Source organism: Amaranthus tricolor, chromosome 16 (genome assembly GCF_026212465.1).
Source record: "Amaranthus tricolor cultivar Red isolate AtriRed21 chromosome 16, ASM2621246v1, whole genome shotgun sequence".
NCBI lineage: Eukaryota > Viridiplantae > Streptophyta > Magnoliopsida > Caryophyllales > Amaranthaceae > Amaranthus > Amaranthus tricolor.
In genome coordinates, this window is record NC_080062.1 from 5,787,672 (window position 1) to 5,806,120 (window position 18,449).

The 18,449-nt window shown below is 29.7% G+C and overlaps 1 protein-coding gene across 1 annotated transcript; it reads right to left on the reverse strand.

The window, feature by feature from the left end:
• Positions 1-5,471: 5,471 nt before the first annotated feature.
• LOC130803137 (uncharacterized) lies at positions 5,472-7,828 on the reverse strand. Its single transcript, XM_057667323.1, has 2 exons — positions 7,760-7,828; positions 5,472-6,704 (listed from the first exon to the last, which is right to left on the reverse strand). The coding sequence occupies exon 2, from the start codon at positions 6,699-6,701 to the stop codon at positions 6,213-6,215; it is 489 nt and encodes a 162-aa protein (XP_057523306.1). The 5' UTR covers positions 6,702-6,704; positions 7,760-7,828; the 3' UTR covers positions 5,472-6,212.
• Positions 7,829-18,449: the final 10,621 nt, after the last annotated feature.

Consider the following 18,449-nt stretch of genomic DNA (forward strand, 5'->3'; position numbering starts at 1 on the left):
GATTTATAATAACGACAGTAATTGAGACAAAATTTGTCAATGCTGAGCAATGACCACATCTAGTTTCGTTTTTTCCACATTCATTTCAATCGTGTAAGTCTTGCAATGAACAAGATTACAAGAAGAGTACTTCCAATTAAGATTAAAAATATCGTGGCAGGTCGATGTTCATGCAATTACTCCTAGCTAATTCCTAACACGTAGGGATGGGAATAGATGAGCATGAATTTGGAAATAATGAGGAGACATATGCTAATTGCTAAGCACATAGTGACTCCGTTTATTCAAGCTCGGTCCGAAAATTTGAGAAGCTCAAGCCGAAATATTAATTATAGGCTCCTAATTACTAAATAGGAGTATATACTATATACTATAATAGGCCCTTAACTACTAAATATTAAACCGTCATTTTTTTATTTTTTAGATGGACCTAGGGCACAAATCTTTCTTGTCCTCTTATAGGGCTGACTTTGCTTTTGTTTCCTTTACATGTTCCTAAAAAAAAATTTTATTTAAAGTGAGAAATATAATTTATTTATGATTATTTATGGATATCTACAAGTTCAAATATATGTATGTGAGACCATATTCCTTCTCAGTGTATGTAGAATTTTATTAAATATGTTATATAATTTTTTATTAATTGTATTTATTAATTGTTACTGATTTTTGAACACATACTTTAAAAATTGTGCAAAATGTAAATGAGAATATCTATGGTGCAGATGAGTAAAAATAGGAGTAGATGAGTAAAAATAGGACTTGATCGGTATTCGGTACAATAAAGTTACTAAATTTATTTAAAATCTATATTATATTTTAATAATGGTTACTATATTTTTATGTTGGATAAATTTCTATCAGTTTCATTGAATTTCATCCTTTTTTATCTTATTTCTTTAAGCTAACAAACTAAAAATAATTTGAATAAATCATTGAGATGTGTACTAATTTAAATAGATGCATGTAAAATTGAGATGAAGAAAATATCTTCAAAGTAACATTTTCTATCAAATGGAAGAGTATACTACATTTTATGGTATCCCTAACTAGAGGTGTTTAAAACAAATTCGATAATTTGATATTTTTTCGATCTCATAAACAAAGTTATTTTTACCCGATTTCAAATTGTATCTATAATTATTAAAAACTATTATGAACACGACACTCAATCTTAAATCGACCAATTCACCTAACTCCAAAATTAATCTGATAACTCGTATAAATATTCTACCCCTAACATACAAACAAAATGAAAGTGAGGACCACGAGTCATATTGTCATATATATCAAGATTCAAGGGTAGCATACGTATACAGAAATGTGCTAGATCTTTATATTTTTAATTTTCTAGCAAATTTTTTTTTTTCCGTTTGTACATACATAAATTAATTCTAGATTTCTTCTATGATTCTCAAGGTAGGGTCCAGACTAGATTTGTCTTCTACATTCTTCAATGTAATGCATGGCTGTCATGAGGAAAATTTTAGTTGTGAATTTCATGTGTTACATAAGCTTCACTATAATAATATTCAGTGTAACTTTTTAAATTTGCACAGTTGCACCCAATAATTTAAAAAGTATTTATATATTGATTTATATAATATAAAAGTTAAAAGGGATATATATGAAGTACTTCTTTCCATTTGATGTAATATAGTTATTTTTCATTTTTTATGGTAGAATAATAAGATAAAAAATAATTATATAAAAGAAATATGTGAATAAAAGGAAGAGTACGTAATGTCAAAATAGTTAAAGCATGTATGCTTCTTTTCCAATTGCGTGACTATTGAATTTTCTAAACTATGAAACTAGTGTATAGTTATAGACAATGTATATGATATGGGATTACGTAGCTCTTCAATTGGGATGTACTCACATTGTGTTGGAAAAAAATAGCTCTGCAGATACTAATGGTATTAGGTAGGGGTATTTAAAAATATCATATTTGAATTATTGGATCAGGTAAAAAATTGGATAATTTATCCGATTTTTGAAAATAGATAATTCAGACCGGCTATTGGATACGGATTGAATAAATGGAATATTTAGATATTCAATTTCCCTTTTTTTGAAATTATTAATTATGAAAATATATATTATTAAAAAAATGTATAGGTTGTTAGATTTACTAATATATATAATTCTCAACTATAACTAATTTATTGTTAACTAATTCAAACTTTTAAAAATCAAACCACATTCCCAAAATAATTTGTTTTTAAGTTTTGAAAAATAACTTTGGTTAAAGAAAGAAAACAAAGTGAGCTAACAATAATATAGAAAGTATTGTAAAAAGACAAAAAAAAAAAAAAAGAATTTAACAATTGGATATCCAGTACCCAATACAGATAATACTGAATAACTGAATTCCGAATATATGGTATTTATGTATCGAAATCGGATCACAAAATTTACTATCCGTAAATCGAATATCTGAATAGATTTAGTATCCGATTTTAAACACCCCTAATATTTGGTACCAGTCTACGACGTATGCCCCTCTTTTCATCCAATTTGACCATATTGCAATTATGAAGTTGTATTTTGTAGGTTTTAATCGTAGTTTTGTTAGTAGAAAAGGTAATATTGTTTCACATTTAGCGGCTCGTTGGAATTCCAGGAGGGTTGGTAAATCCGTCTTTATATACCTATTTTCTCAAAGTCTTGTAACTTTACTCTCTCTTGATTTAATGTGATGCTTAATTAGGTACTTAAAAAAATAAGATTTAGACAATTAATTTGTAATTATTTTGAATTTGATAGAATATATCTTCTACTCTGTTACCCTTCTCACTCCAAACCTTAACTTATGCGAGATATTAAATTGCTAACTCTGACGCTAACTCTGACTTTGAGAAGATATCTTCTAAAGTGGCTAAATATAGTAAAATTTTAGAAAATATTTTAGATTAAATTTAAATAGTTATTAATTTTATTGTTATAAAGTACTCCCTCCGTCCCATTGAATTTGCATCATTTTTTATTTTGATTTATCTCAATTAATTTACATTATTTCTATTTTAAGACAATGACTCACCACTTTTTTATAATCTCTTTTAATTTGCATTATCACTCTTTTAAAATTTATCCACTTAGAGATGAGTAGGTATATTAAAGGGATACACGGACTATTCAAATATGACAGTTGGAACTTGGAACTTGGAACGGTTTATTTTAATAAGCTAGGAGTATCAGCTAGGTAGGATTACTAATCATCCAGCAGGATTACTGAATGATAGATTCTCTATAAATTACATGCAGCCAAGAAAAAGAAAACATGCAAGTATGTCAAAATTGATGTGATGGCTACCTTTTGTGACACCCTTGTCGTTTTAGACATTAGTAGAAATAAATAAGGGTGTTCTTAAATATTGTCATTCTTTTTATTTTATCGTCATTCCATAATAAAATTACGAATTTGCCCGTGGACTTTAAAAAATTAAGAATTTGCCACTGGACTTAGAACTTGCTTAACAAATGTAAATCGCACTTAATAACACTATTATCACTTAATCTCGAACATTTTTATCGCGACCCTATATATATTGAATTCTCAGACGCGTCCTTGTATGATATACGAATTCAAACACGGTATTATCTCTCTAAAAACTCTCTAAAAACGTTCTTCGATTTTAAACAAGCTGTTAGTTGGAATCGAACTATGGCTAACGAAAGCGACTATGAATCAGATCCGATACGTACTTTAATCGATTTGAATCGGTGTAATTTTTTAAAAACAAAAAAAAAGTCGCAAAAATTGGACGAAGTGGACCACGGTTCAGTCGCACGTTTTGTGCGACTGAACCGTGGTCCACTCGCCCAGTTTTTGCGACTTTTTTTTTATTTACATTATTAGTTAAATTATTATACGTCTTAGTAAATTATTTTTATTAATATTATTATAATATTATTATTATTATTAATATTATTTGTATTTTATTATTATTATTATTTTTATTTTATTTTATTATTATTATTATTATTATTATTATTATTATTATTATTATTATTATTATTATTATTATTATTATTATTATTATTATTATTATTATTTTTAGTATTATTATTATTATTATTATTATTATTATTATTATTATTATTATTATTATTATTATTATTATTATTATTATTAATTTTTGTTATTATTATTATTAATGTAAGTAATTTATATTATTAACATTACTATTATTTTGTTATTATTTATTTAAATAATTTATAATTATATGTTATTATTATTATTTTCTTATTATTTAATATTAGTTTTTTTTATTATTATTACAATTATTTTATTTTATTTTTTCTATTGTTATTATTTTAATATTAGTTATTTAAGTAAATTATTAAAGTAATTTATATTTTTTATTTATTATTGAATATTTTTATTATTAATGTTTGTATGTATAATTTTTTAATGACCTAATGTATGGTTTGTTTCATATTTCAAATGTGCAGGACTTTGAAAACTTAGGAGACAACGTAGATTACTCCAGTAGCTTTGTTACGGATAGGAAATTTGATTTCTTAGATGAATTACATAGTTGAGCCGATGCGATAGCAATAACAATTGGTTTTCAATTTACACGTGCTTCTTATAAACAAAAAGAAGGACGTTCTAAAGTTAGTGTGTATTTAAGATGTCATCGCTATGGTAATATTATGGGTGATTTACATAATCTAGATAATACTGCCCGACCTGGTTCTAAAAGTAGAAGTTGCGGGTGTAAATTTTTTATTGTAGCAAGTAGTCGTAAACCAGGAGAAAGACCTTGGATGGTAAGGGTGTGTCCTGGTGAAAAAGGAAGACATAATTACCCGTTCTTAGTGTACAGAGATGGTCATGTAAGGGCAAATAGGATCAATGTAGATATTCGGGAGCACATACGACAACTTAGTGCAACCGGGATGCAACCAGTCTTTATCATGACTTCTATTAGAGAAAATTTTTCTGGTTTTTTTACTATTATGAATCAGATATATAATGTTAGGCAATCAATAAGGAGAGAAGAGATGGAGGGTAGGATTCCCCTTCAACATTGTCTTTATATGGCCACAGAACTTAATTACATGGTTTGGACAGACTTGGATAGCGAAGGGGAATTGAGCAGATTATTAGTTGCAAATCCTACCTCTATCCATATGATATGTACGTGGCCGTATGTTGTATTGATAGATACAACATACAAAACAACCAAACAAAAGTGGCCATTGTGTGAAGGGATCGGAATGACGCCAACCAATCACAACTTCTTGGTTGCGTTCTGTTTGATGCGAGATGAGGCGGCTGTGTCGTATTCGTGGGTGTTGCAGGGATTGAAAGATATTTTCGGCACAGCTCAGACTCCTAGCGTCATTGTAACCGATCGAGACGAAGGTTTATCTGCAGCTATTCGTGACGTCTTCCCAGGTAAAAAGGTTTTGTTGATTAATTATTGTCGTTCTATCTATTGAATATGTCTTGATTACGTTCAATGTTATGTTTAATGTAGATGTGCGACATTTGTTATGCATTTGGCATATTGCAAACGACGTTGAGAACATGGTGGACAAGTTGTGTGGCGGGAAAAGAAATCAACAAGGGCAGGTATTCAGGAAAAGTAGATAGAACCCCTTGGTTGAAAGTTCTACAATTGACGAATTTGAAGAGAGATGGCAAGCGATCGTGAATACCTGGTCGGTTAGGAACAAAAAGGTCGTTCGGTATTTGGCTGGAACATGGATTCCACTTAGAGAGAAATTTGTGCGTGCGTGGACGAATGAATGTTTACACATGGGTAACCAGACTACCAGCAGAGTTGAAAGCTAACACTCGTCTTTTAAGTATTATTATCTTGGTAGCGGTAATAGCTCATTTGATACCCTGTCCAAAAAGGGCACACGCAAAGATTACAAACCAACAAGCCAGGATCCGACAATCACTACAGGAATCCATGAATTCAGTAGCAAGGTCGTTGCGACAACATTTCTTCAGACCTTTATATCGCCACGTATCTATCTATGCCTTGGAGCAGCTGCGGCTTGAGCATAACCGTATGTTAGATTTGAGTGATTATGTACGTAACAAATGCGGTTCTGTACTTAAACGCACCCATGGATTGTCGTGTTCTTGTTATTTATATATGTCCATCGGTTCACAAAGTGCTTTGTATTTGGATGACATTCAGAGCCGTCAAAAATAAGTTTAGCAATGTGCCCGCCATAGCTGGGTATCAGGCGCTTATCTGTGGGCCCCCGAGCTGAGGCGATGTGACTAACCAGTCCGTGCCAGCGGACTGTGAGCGCCTGCTCCCCTGTGGCGGCTCATTCTCGACGAGACTACGTTTGGTGCGCTCAGATGCGCCCGAAGAACTAGGGCCGACACGTGCGAATCTCCTGTCGGACCCCCGGAGAACAGTCCAGTCCACAGGGTGAACAACAGCGCCTTGGTACTCAACATCATCAGCATCATCATCATCACTAGAAACCCCCCAACTACTCTGGTGGCTGCTAGCCTGGTCATCAAAACGAGTACGCACTTGGTTCAGCGTACTCGACCGTTGGGCCTCACTGTGTCTGGCAGCATCTTCCTGCCTAGCCCTCCTAGTAGAACCCGTTACCCCCCTCTTATCAGGGTCTCCTCTGAGCAGGATAGGTCTAGAACTATTACCGCTCAACAAGTGTTTAAAAAAACCCTTTCCTTTTCCTTGATTACCAGCCATTTACTACAATTTTTGATAATTTAATTAACTATTATTAATAAATAAACATAATCAAAAGTTACGTTAAATTAACCACATGAACAAAAGACAATAATTAATTAGCAACAACAATTTTTAACTAATCAATATCAACAAATATAATGTAAGAACATATTTATTATTATTATTATTATTATTATTATTATTATTATTATTATTATTATTATTGTAATTAATTTTCTAAATTGACAATAATCATAATAATAATAATAATATTAAAAAAAATAATAACATTAATAATAATCATAACAATAATAATAATCATAGCACTAATAACAAAAACAATATTTAAAAATAAAATTAAAGAAAAATTTACTAACAATAACAATAACAACAACAACAACAACAGCAACATCACCAACAAAAATAATACAAATAATATTTAAAAGAATATAAAAAAGTTAATAATAATAATAATAATAATAATAATAATAATAATAATAATAATAATAATAATAATAATATTTAAAAAAATAAATCAAATATAATAATTTAAAATAAAAATAAAAATTTAATAATAATAATAATAACAATCACAATAATAATAATAATAATAATAATAATAATAATAATAATAATAATAATAATAATAATAATAATAATAATAATAATAATAAAATTAATAATAATTGTTCAAAAAAAACAAAAAAAAAATAAAAAAATTAATAATAATAATAATAATAATAATAATAATAATAATAATAATAATAATAGTAATAATAATAATAATAATAATAATAATAATAATAATAACAATCACAATAGTAATACTACTACTACTACTACTACTACTACTACTACTAATAATAATAATAATAATAATAATAATAATAATAATAATAATAATAACAATAATAATAATAATAATAACAATAATATAAATAAAATTAATAATAATTATTCAAAAAAAAAAACAAAAAAAAAGAAACTCGCTGGAAAGCTGCGAGCCCCTTATTTTTTTTATTTTTTTATTTTTTTTAAAAAAAATTTAAAATAATACGATCCGAAAAAAAAATTACCTCAATTAATTGTTTGCAGATTGAATTTCTTAGTTTTTGCTCCAAAATTTTTATGTTGTAATTTTGTTTTTTGAGTGTGATAAAGGAGTTATTTAGTGTGATGGGAGTATATATAAGAAATTTTAAGTCCAATGGCAAATTCGTAATTTCATTGGGAGGGTGGCGATAAAATGAAAAGGGTGCTGATGTTTAAGGATTGGGATAAATAACAAAGTATTCCTACTTCCTCAATTTTTTTACTTACAAACAATTAAACTTTTACACAATTTAATATGTTTGTCGGATTATTTATATTTAGAACAGAGATATACAATGGATTATACTTCTATAAGGAACAGGTCGGATTGGGCAGGGTTTAAGCAAATATGAACTGGATCGAATAAGGGTCCTTTTAATTAATAAGGGCTTTATATGGGTCGGACTTTGTCCCAATTTTATTATTTAAAATTATTATAATCCTTTTTTAATTAAATTATCATTTACTCTCTCCAATTCACTATTAATGTCCCATTTGCTTTATGCACATATTCAATCCTTAATATTTCTAATTGTTCATAATTAAAAATTATAAAAAATTGATATGAATAATCCTTGCATCGAGACGAATCAAATAAGATCCCACTTGACTATGTTTTAACTTATAGATTAATAATAAAATACAAATTAAGAGTAAGCGATGAATAGTGTCCAAAAAGCAAATGGAACATTACTAGTGAATTGGAGGGAGTATAATAATTAAATTGTAGAAACTTTAATAATCCCTATTAAAATTGTCATTTATAATAATTAAATTATCCATCAATTACACATTTAAAAGGGTCCATTTCCGAACCTTATTAAGTCATTTATAGCCCGCTTAATTTTAATTATTGTTGAACCCGTTTTTGGCGCGGTCCATTTTCAACTCGACCTTACAAAATCCTTCTAAATCCCGGTCGAATAATGGCTCAAAATTGCAGCTCCGTCCGCTGAGCACCCCAAATCTAAACTTACACACAGCTAAAAATTACTATAGAATTTTGATATAAAAATATGCACGAGACAAAGAAAACACATTCCATATGACTATATATTTTTTTTCCTCATATAATAGTCGCATACGTAAAATACCTTAGAATGAAGAACAATAATAAATTGGGTTTGGGTGCAAGTAAAAAATTGGAAAAAGGTACTTTTTTCTGTTTGTTTCAGAATACTTGGTTTATTTATTATTATATACTTAATTTTTTAATAATTACACTTTATTATTAAATATTTTTAAACATGCAAATACAAATTATGAAAAGTTGATATAGCTAAAATATGCAATTAAAAGGGAATCAAATAACATTTCACTTGCTATGTGCTTCTTTAAACATTCATTTAAAATTATAAAATAAGATTGATTGAATAGTGATTACTGTTAGAGTATATAACATATTCAGGAGCCTTAATAATCTGCTTAAACTTTTGGTGGAGTTGATTTCTTTGACATTGTATTAGAGCCCGCGTGAGAAGTGGTCACGAGTTCGAATCTCAATCATCCCTCATTTATAGTAAATATTTAGTGCCAGGTATGAACATAGTCTTGTTGGATCCACACTTTTAGCCCAAAAGAGCTCTCGTGTATAAGGTAGCGCTTGTGAAAGTATATAAACATATTCTAGAGCCTCAACAATCAGTTTAACCTTTGGGTTGAGCTGGTTCTTTGACAATTACTATTCAAGTGTAATCATTGAGAAACCGAGAAAAGTATGCACTAATGTAGCTTATAAATTGTCCTATTTTCTCCTATTTTATTCATACCTCATAGTCCTAAATTAACCACAAGTTTAAGTTAATGTTTGTCATCATCATCATTATCATCATCATCATCATCATTGTCGTACCAAAAACATTCCGCTTATAGGAAACTATGATCAGAGTCTTGGGAGAAAAGTAAAGCGGCAACTCATACCTATAAAGAAGGATGCGGCTAAAAAATCCCTCAACTCGAAAAAGATCCCACAAATTAATAAATAGAAGTATATGAATAATAATTAATAAATAATCATGTATGATAAATTCTTTACCAAACACCTTTAATTTGGATTGCATATGGGACAACAATATTGTTGAAGAATCTTTAACAATTACCAAACTCAATCAACATGGAAAAAGACCATAAAAGGGGACTCCTAATTAGAAAGAAAACAAAAAAGGTTATATTATTGTTTGAAAATTAGAGTAAAACAAATAATTTTGGATCGCATGTTTCTCATCTCATCTCTCAGACTCCCACTTTTCCTTTGCTTGGGAAAAGTTGAATTACACCCACGTAACTGGACAGGTATGTTTGCATGTACATTAATTAATGTCGTAATTAATTTGTTACATTTTCCATATTTAAATATAATTCAACACTTTTTAAATATTTATTTACACATGTCTTCATTTTTAATATATTTACCAAAATGAACCTATTGGAGTCAAATATAAATAAACCTGTCAAATTAGTTATATGTAAAATTGTTTTTACTCAATATAATAATTAAATAAGCTAATTTTTAAATATTAACTTTTTAAATTCGTTAAATGTAAATTCGTTTTTGCTCACTTTTAATTTTTAAATGAGTTACATGTGATTGCTAAAGTGTTTTGGATTTGAGCAAGAATTCAATGTATCACGCTCATACTAAACACATTTATGTTAGATATTATTGGTTCCGAGTTGTGATTGAGGAGAATCAAATGGAGCTAAAGAAAATTTACATGCATAAGAACGGTGCAGATATGTTGACAAAGATTGTTCTTGAAAGAAGGTTGATTTTTGTAGCAAGCTTGTCGTGTTGAGCTCCAATTGATCGTTGAAGAATTGATGTCTCATCCATATGGGGCTTGCGGATGTCCAACCCATTTATAATATTTTTGGGTCACTCATGTTCGGCCCTAATTATGTTTTTGGAATAGCTTATGTTGTAAGCTTAATGTGTATTTTTATCTTACATTAGCTAAGAAAAGAGTTGTTAGAACAGTATTTGTTAATGGCTTCGATGGAGGGGCAAATGTGGTCCAATTTGACTCATTTTTGAGTATGTCGTATGTGACCTGTGGGGCTTCATTCTGATTGATGGTTATTGGATTCGATGGTCCAGTGTGCCAGAAATAGGGGTTGAATAGTGGCCACTCTGTTTTTGACTTTATTATTATTGTTGTTGATGCTTGATGGTGCGTAATGCACTTATTTGGTGATTTGATATTGGTGTTTTTACTCTCATTTTATCATAATAAGAGTGAATTGGATGGACTCCCTTAATTAATCCCGTAGTTTTTTCTTTCACCTCAAAGAGTTTTTCACGTAAAATCCTTGTGATATTGGTTTATTATCCATTGTTGTTTGTTTATTCATGCTCATTGTTGGTTAACTTTGGTGATTATTGTGAGTTAGGTTTTTCTCTTGGTTTGATTGATTGTTCTACTTGAATTAATTTTCGAGAGAGTGTTGCTGATGTTGTAGTCAAACCTTTTTTCCCAACACAGTCAAACATATATGAAAACTAATAATGTACCAAATTTTCAATAAGGCAACATAATGGGAGTTCGCCCCGGCCCCTTGGACCCCTGATTCATTAACTAGTACAAACTCCTACCTCTTGAAATCTACGAAGATGAAGATAAAATAATCTACACTTTGTCCCGCTCATTTTGCATTAATTGTCATTTTAATCCGTTCCACTTATTTTGCATCATTTCTATTTTTCGACAATGGCCTACCACTTTATGTTAATCTCATCTATACATTTCAACTCTCTTTTAATTTCATCCATGCAGTTTATCATTTCTCTTCATCTATTATCAAAATTCACTATATTCTTAAAAATCTCTCATTTTCTCTTTAATAATATAATTCTATCAGGACAAAAATCTATCATTTTCTCTTTAATAATATAATTCTATCAGGACAAACAAGTAGGTTTATAACACTTATTTTAAAAAAATATCTTTCTAAATGATTTATTTACCGAGAATGACACAACACTTGTGAATTCAATTTTTCCAACTATTTTTCCCTCCCAATCCATGCATGGTTTGGTTAAAAAAACGTCTCTACTGGCATGAAAATAACCCTTGAAATTCAATTTTCACAATCATTGAATTGTACTTATGTGATCCCTCACAATCCAAGACATAAATAGTTTTGGCAGTTGGGTATTGGGAGGGTATCCCAACCTAGCAACTAGCAAGTATTCCTACATACATTTTTTTAGATTAGATTCGGGTGATCCTAACTTCTCTATACAAAAGTATAAAGGACAATATCACTTATTTGTTTTTGTAAATTTTGTTAATGCTTTCCTCATTTTTATATCTTCTTTTTAAATAGAATTTATAAATTTTAGTGTCATATTATAATTATGATTTCTCATCAATCTATATGAAAAAATATATTTATGTGAGATCTTAACAGTTTCGCATTATAACATAATTTGCTTTTAGATTGGATATATTTAGCGACATATAATTCAAATATAACTATTTTAAATTTTCAATAGTATATACATAGTGGATTTAAGTGACATTTATTAGATCCTTTAGCAGCATAATAAAAAATTATACTAAGCTTTTTGCGATATAGGATCTAGTGACATTTCTTATAAATGTCATGTCATTATAGACTATAGTAACAATTACTATGCTACTAAAGGCTAGATAAAGTGTCACTAAATCACTTTATGGTGATATTTAAATAAAAAAATAACAATTATTATATTAAAAATATAAATTAGTCGCATTTTTAATGCCACTAAATCTAATGTCACGAAAAGTTAAATTTGTTGTTGCGTAGTCTCAATATATATTTTGTAAATATCAACTTTTTATAAATTTTAAAAACTGACAATTAAAATTATTTAATTTTTAACTTTGCATTGAGATCCGCAAAAAAATTAAATGGGAAAAAATAATAAAAACAGAAAGAGTACTATGTACTTTATTTTTTGTACTTTGTGTTTATTTACTATGGCATTGTATTTTGTGTTTGCCAATTTCTCTTGTATGAAAACGTATTACTATGAGATGAATTCATATAATTAGTTTATTTTTTTAATTGATTACTTTAAGTTATTAAAATAATTAATTTAAGGTCATAAATGATAGTTTTAAGACCATAAAACTAAAACTTCAGATAAGTAATTATTTTAAGGTTATAACTTATAAGTGATCTTTTTAAGTCAGTTAATATACATTAAATCAGCCTACTAGAAATAGTCTCATCATAACACAATCCCATTTAGAATTAGTGTTTGCCATATTAGTTTGTCGTGTATGCTATAATGCCCCTACATTTATTTGTTGATCAGAAACACCATACTAATATACTTCTACTATATATTGTATCTACGTGGTCGAAGGATAAACCAATTGCAAATGGGATATGATTTACTAGTTTTTTCTATTATATATTTTAACAATTTAAAATTTTCAAATTCCATATTTTGGTGTTTTTTTATAAAATATTCGCTTTTTGTTTTTTAAAAAATATATCAATGTTTAAGATACTAGTTGAACCTATATAGTTGTAACTTTCCGAAATATTGTCATTTATATTTTTTGAAAAACTAATTTAAACAATTACTTTTGCTTATTTTAGAAGTGTAAGTTCATATGATTTTGAATCAGTCTTTAAGCAAATTGCAAATTTAAAAATTGAATTTATTTGCTACAATTTTTTGAATACTTTAAGCAAGCAGTTTTTAAGAAAAGAAAAGATTGTATATTAGGTATGTTTTTTCATAACTTTGTGACATCCAAGCAAGCTAATTTTCAACAAAGCATAAATAAATGTAGTATATTGTAAATAGGCATATAATTTATTTATGTTTTAACAAGTCCAAATAAGGTTATGTTGTGTGTAGCTAAGTTTTACATATCTAAATGACCTTTATTGATTGAAATTGATTTTACTAATTGTAATTGATTTTTATTACTGATTGAAATTAATTTTTATTGATTGTAACTAATTACAATTAATTTTTATTGATTGCAATTGATTTTTATTGATTACTTATTGGTTAAGGTGAACTAATTAAACAACGCCTAAGTCTTACTAAAGAAAGCCTCAATTACTCAACAATTCAATTTAACATAAGTTATATTACGACATAAAAAATATTTTCTTTTGGATTTGATCATATATTATGTTATTATTAAGGTCTTATTTACTTCACCTAATTTTTTGAAAAATTTAACATGATTTTACTGAATGAATATATATTTAAATCGATTTTCTATTATTTTCTCATATATATGTACTGAATTTTGATTGAACTTAACATTTTATCGATGTTCAAATCGAAATCATATGTTTTGAATTGGTCGTACATTTTACTAATTTTTATTGTTTTAAGGTCGATTAAACTAGGTTTAATTAAGAAAAAGCTTATAATAAAATTTATTATTATTCAATAAAATAATATATCTACTATTTTAGAGATTTTTTAAAAAATTTCGTGACTTTTTTTAAGAACTTTATTAAGGAACAGAAAGAATCTAAGTTAAGTAATCCAGATTAAAAGAGTCTTAAAAGAGTAAGGGATGAAACTTGCAATATTACTTGTTTTTAATTATAAAATACTCATTGTGGTAAAGACTAAAGCAAACAAAATTACACAATAATTTTTTAAATCTAATTTTTTATATTTAAAAATTTTATAGTCTAAAATGATCGAAGTAATTAAACTAAAATATAAATATAAATCACTCCTAACTTAAAAATGTAAATCACTCATAACTTTTATGGCTATCTCCTCAATTCAAAGAGTCATTAGCAATCAAGCATTTTGCACATATCTAAAGTCATTTTTGAAAGTGGAGTCTGTCAAGAAACCAACTCAATTAAAAGGTTAAGGTTATGTTCGGGGCCTAAGATATGTTATATACTTTAACACGTCCCCTCACTTAAAAATTTTTTGGGCTAGAAGTGTGGATGCAACACAAGCCATCTACATACTTTGCGCGAATATTCCACGTGAATTTGAGGGGTAATTGAAATTCGAACCCGTGACCTTTTTGTCAAGCTGGCTTCTGATACCAAGTCAAGAAAACAATTCAATCAAAAGCTTAAGTTTATAGTTGTGGCCTTAGAATATGTTATATTATCTCACTGAGACCATTAAGAACGTGAATCGGAGACATCGCTCGTAGTTAGGTCACTTGTTAAATTAACCGGTCGGTCATATCGGTTGAGTTTGACCCAACGGGTTTAATTTTTGTTATTATATTATTCTTATTACTATTTGTGTAATATTGTTTGTTAAAATTTTTAAATTAGCTTTTTATTATTATATTGGGCCAAAATAATTGATTGTCAATGTAAAATATTAAATCAAAAAATAAAAATTGACATAAAAATAATTTGTTATAACTCGAAAATTTTCAAAAATTGTTGTGAAACATTGTCTTTTAAAGAGATGCTCAATTGGGCTGGCCTATTAAATTTTAAAAATACAAAAATGAAAAATATAACGTAACTACACACTTACTAATTAAAACATATGATACTTCAAATAGATATTTAGGATACGTCCATAGACGTACTCTGAATTTATTGTTGTACAACTCAAAAGTTCTTAATGGGCCAACTTTGGTAGGGATAGGCATGGCCACGAGGCGGGTTACCCGGAACCGAACCGGTCCCGAACCGCTTGGAACCGGAACCGGAACCGGAACCGTTTGCGACAGGTTCCGAACCGCCCCGAACCGCGAAACCGTGAAACCGCCGGAAAAAACCGTCGTGAACCGGGCCAAAAAACCCGCGGGTTGGAACCGGAACCGGTCCGGGAGAACCGGTCCAACGGTTCCATGGAATCGGTTCTGGAACCGGAATCGGGACCGGTCCGGTTGAACCGGCTCAACGGTTCCATGGAACCGGAACCGGGACCGGTCCGGTTGAACCGGCCCACCGGTTCCATGGAACCGTTGAGCCAAACTAGCCGTTACTAGCCGTTAGAGAGCCGTTGGGATATTTCCTATAAATACTCATCAATTTCAATCATTTTCATTCACAACTCATCTCTTCTCCTACTCTCTCTACTTACTCTCTCTACTTAATTCTTTAATTACGCAATTATTCTCTTAATTACATAATTAGTCTTCTAATTATTTCTTAATTTAGTTAGTTACATAATTAATCATTTATTTATTTCTTAATTCTATATTTCTATTTTTACTTCTATACTATCAATCATGTCTTCATTTTTGAAAAAAGCCACAAAAAAAGTTACTAAAGTGGCAAAATCATTAGGAGGTTCCAGTTCCTCCAAAAGAAAGGCCACTTCTACTCCGTCGGTATCAACAACACCCTCCATTAGTAATTATAATTATGAACCTAATTATCCGGAAGGGTACGACCCGGAGTTACATCAATATGCAGAAGAAGTGGAAAAAGATATACAAATTGAAGAACAAGAAGAACAAGAAGAAGAACCAACGACCCCAATTGGGGTACATATATCTCGACAGTCATCAACAAGATCAGATGAAGAACAAGGAGAACAACAACAACAAAGACAAGCTCGTGGTAAACGAGTCAATTTCCAAACTATCGGTTAGTTTTATAATTTTATTCTTCAAATTAATTAAACTTTAAATTATTTATTTATTTAATTATAGTTTTATAATTTTAAATTATTTATTTAGATGAAGATGAACCAGTAAGACAACATTTTCCGGCAATGCCACCTCCTAGTGGTAGAGCTGTTTCACATGTGTGGTCGTATTTCACAAAAGAACCAACCGAGAATCCAGATATTTTCCTATGCACTTGTCAAATTTGTGAAAGTCAAGGAGTAAAGCCCTTAGTTTCATACAATTTCGCCAGAGGTAAATACTTTTTAAGTTTTTTATACATACATAATACATTCATACATTATATATTCATATTTTATAAACATTTATTTATTGTGTTTTGTGAATACGTGTTAGGTGGTGGAACGGGATCTTTTAACAAACATTTGGCAAAGAAGCATGGAATCACAAAAGAAACTCATGCAGCAAGCAGCAGCGGGACCACAAGTGGAAGCCGACAGACACAATGGGACATTCCCAACACAGGTATGCCTTTTAGATATAATCGTAATGACATGATTGATGAATTTTCTAGGTATGTAATTTGCGATGAATTGCCTTTTAACCACGGTGAAAGTAGGGCATATGAGCGTCTCACTAGACAACAATTGCAACCACAATTTAGAACAATCCCTAGGAGCACTCTTAAAAGACGAACAATTAAATTATACGAATCAATGCGCTATGACCTAGTTGAAATGTTTAAATCGTTTAATGGTAGGGTTAGCATAACAACTGACATATGGTCTGCTCCGCCACATTTAGAATCTTATATGTGTGTAACAGCACACTGGATAGATCGAAATTGGATTATTCAAAAAAGAATAATTGCTTTTGAGACTATGCCGAAAGACATACCGGCGAAAACATAAAATATAGATTAATAGAGATATGTAGGGAATGGAACTTATTAGATAAAATATTTTGTTGTTCAACAGATAATGCAACCGCAAACATAAAATGTATAGAACTTTTATTTAACGAACCCGCCTTTAGTTTAATCCTTGGGGGTAGCTTATTACACATACGTTGTTGTGCGCACATAGTTAACTTATCTTGTCAAGTAGGTATAAAACAATTAAGTGAATTATTAGAACCAATTAGGGATATAGTAAAATGGCTTAGGATCGGAAAGATTAAAAGAAGATATAAACAATTATGTGACCAATACCAACTTAAAAAAGTGTATTGGTCATTAGATACTCTTACACGTTGGGGGTCAACGAACGATTTATTAAGAAAGGCGATTGCTTATCGCCTAGTAATAACACAACTATATAGTGAGTGTACAGATAGTTTCATAGCTGATGAAACTTGGGAATTAGCAATAGGTGTACATAACATATTAGAAGCGTATGACCACGCGACTAAGATTTTTTCTTATGTTTATGAACCGAACGTTCACTTAGTAATAAGTGAATGTATTACTATTTTTTATCACCTGCTTAAACATACACAAGAAGATACTAACCCACAATTAAGGCCGATTCTTGCTGAAATGATGGAAAAATGGAAATCATATTTTACCGATTTTCCTTACATTTATGGAATCGCAACCATTTTGGACCCACGTTTTAAAACCGAGGTCCTAACCAAAGTAATAGGATTTTATTATCAAGCGTTAGATCGCCCGTCTTCCGATGTAGCTTATTATGTCGGAACATGTTAAAAATATTTAGTTGAACTGTATGATTTTTACGCTAGTGTATATAACCCGAAACGCGATATGTCTAGGCGTGCTAGCGTTTCGGCTCGTCCCACTTTCTATAATTCAGTAATTGCTAACATAATGACGCAAGATGATAGTTATGTAGGATCTTCTTCTTCCTCGACCACATATTTAGAACTTGATAGTTATCTAAAACACCACTTTGAAATAGACCCAAGTGTCTATAATATTTTGGAGTGGTGGAAAGAAAAATCTTTTAAATTTCCCATTTTATCGAGAATTGCAAAGGATATCCTTGCAATTCCCGCGTCCACTATTGCGTCGGAGTCTGCTTTTAGTGCAGGTAGAAGAGTTCTGGATGAAAAGCGATCTCGTCTTGCTCCACATAGTATTCAAATATGTGTTTGCAAGAAAGATTGGGACCAAGCGGAGATACGA

What these genes read in the sequence shown, in the direction of transcription:
- LOC130803137 (XM_057667323.1), bottom strand. Translation starts at nt 6,701, where the DNA reads ATGGCTGGTAATCAAGGAAAAGGAAAGGGTTTTTTTAAACACTTGTTG.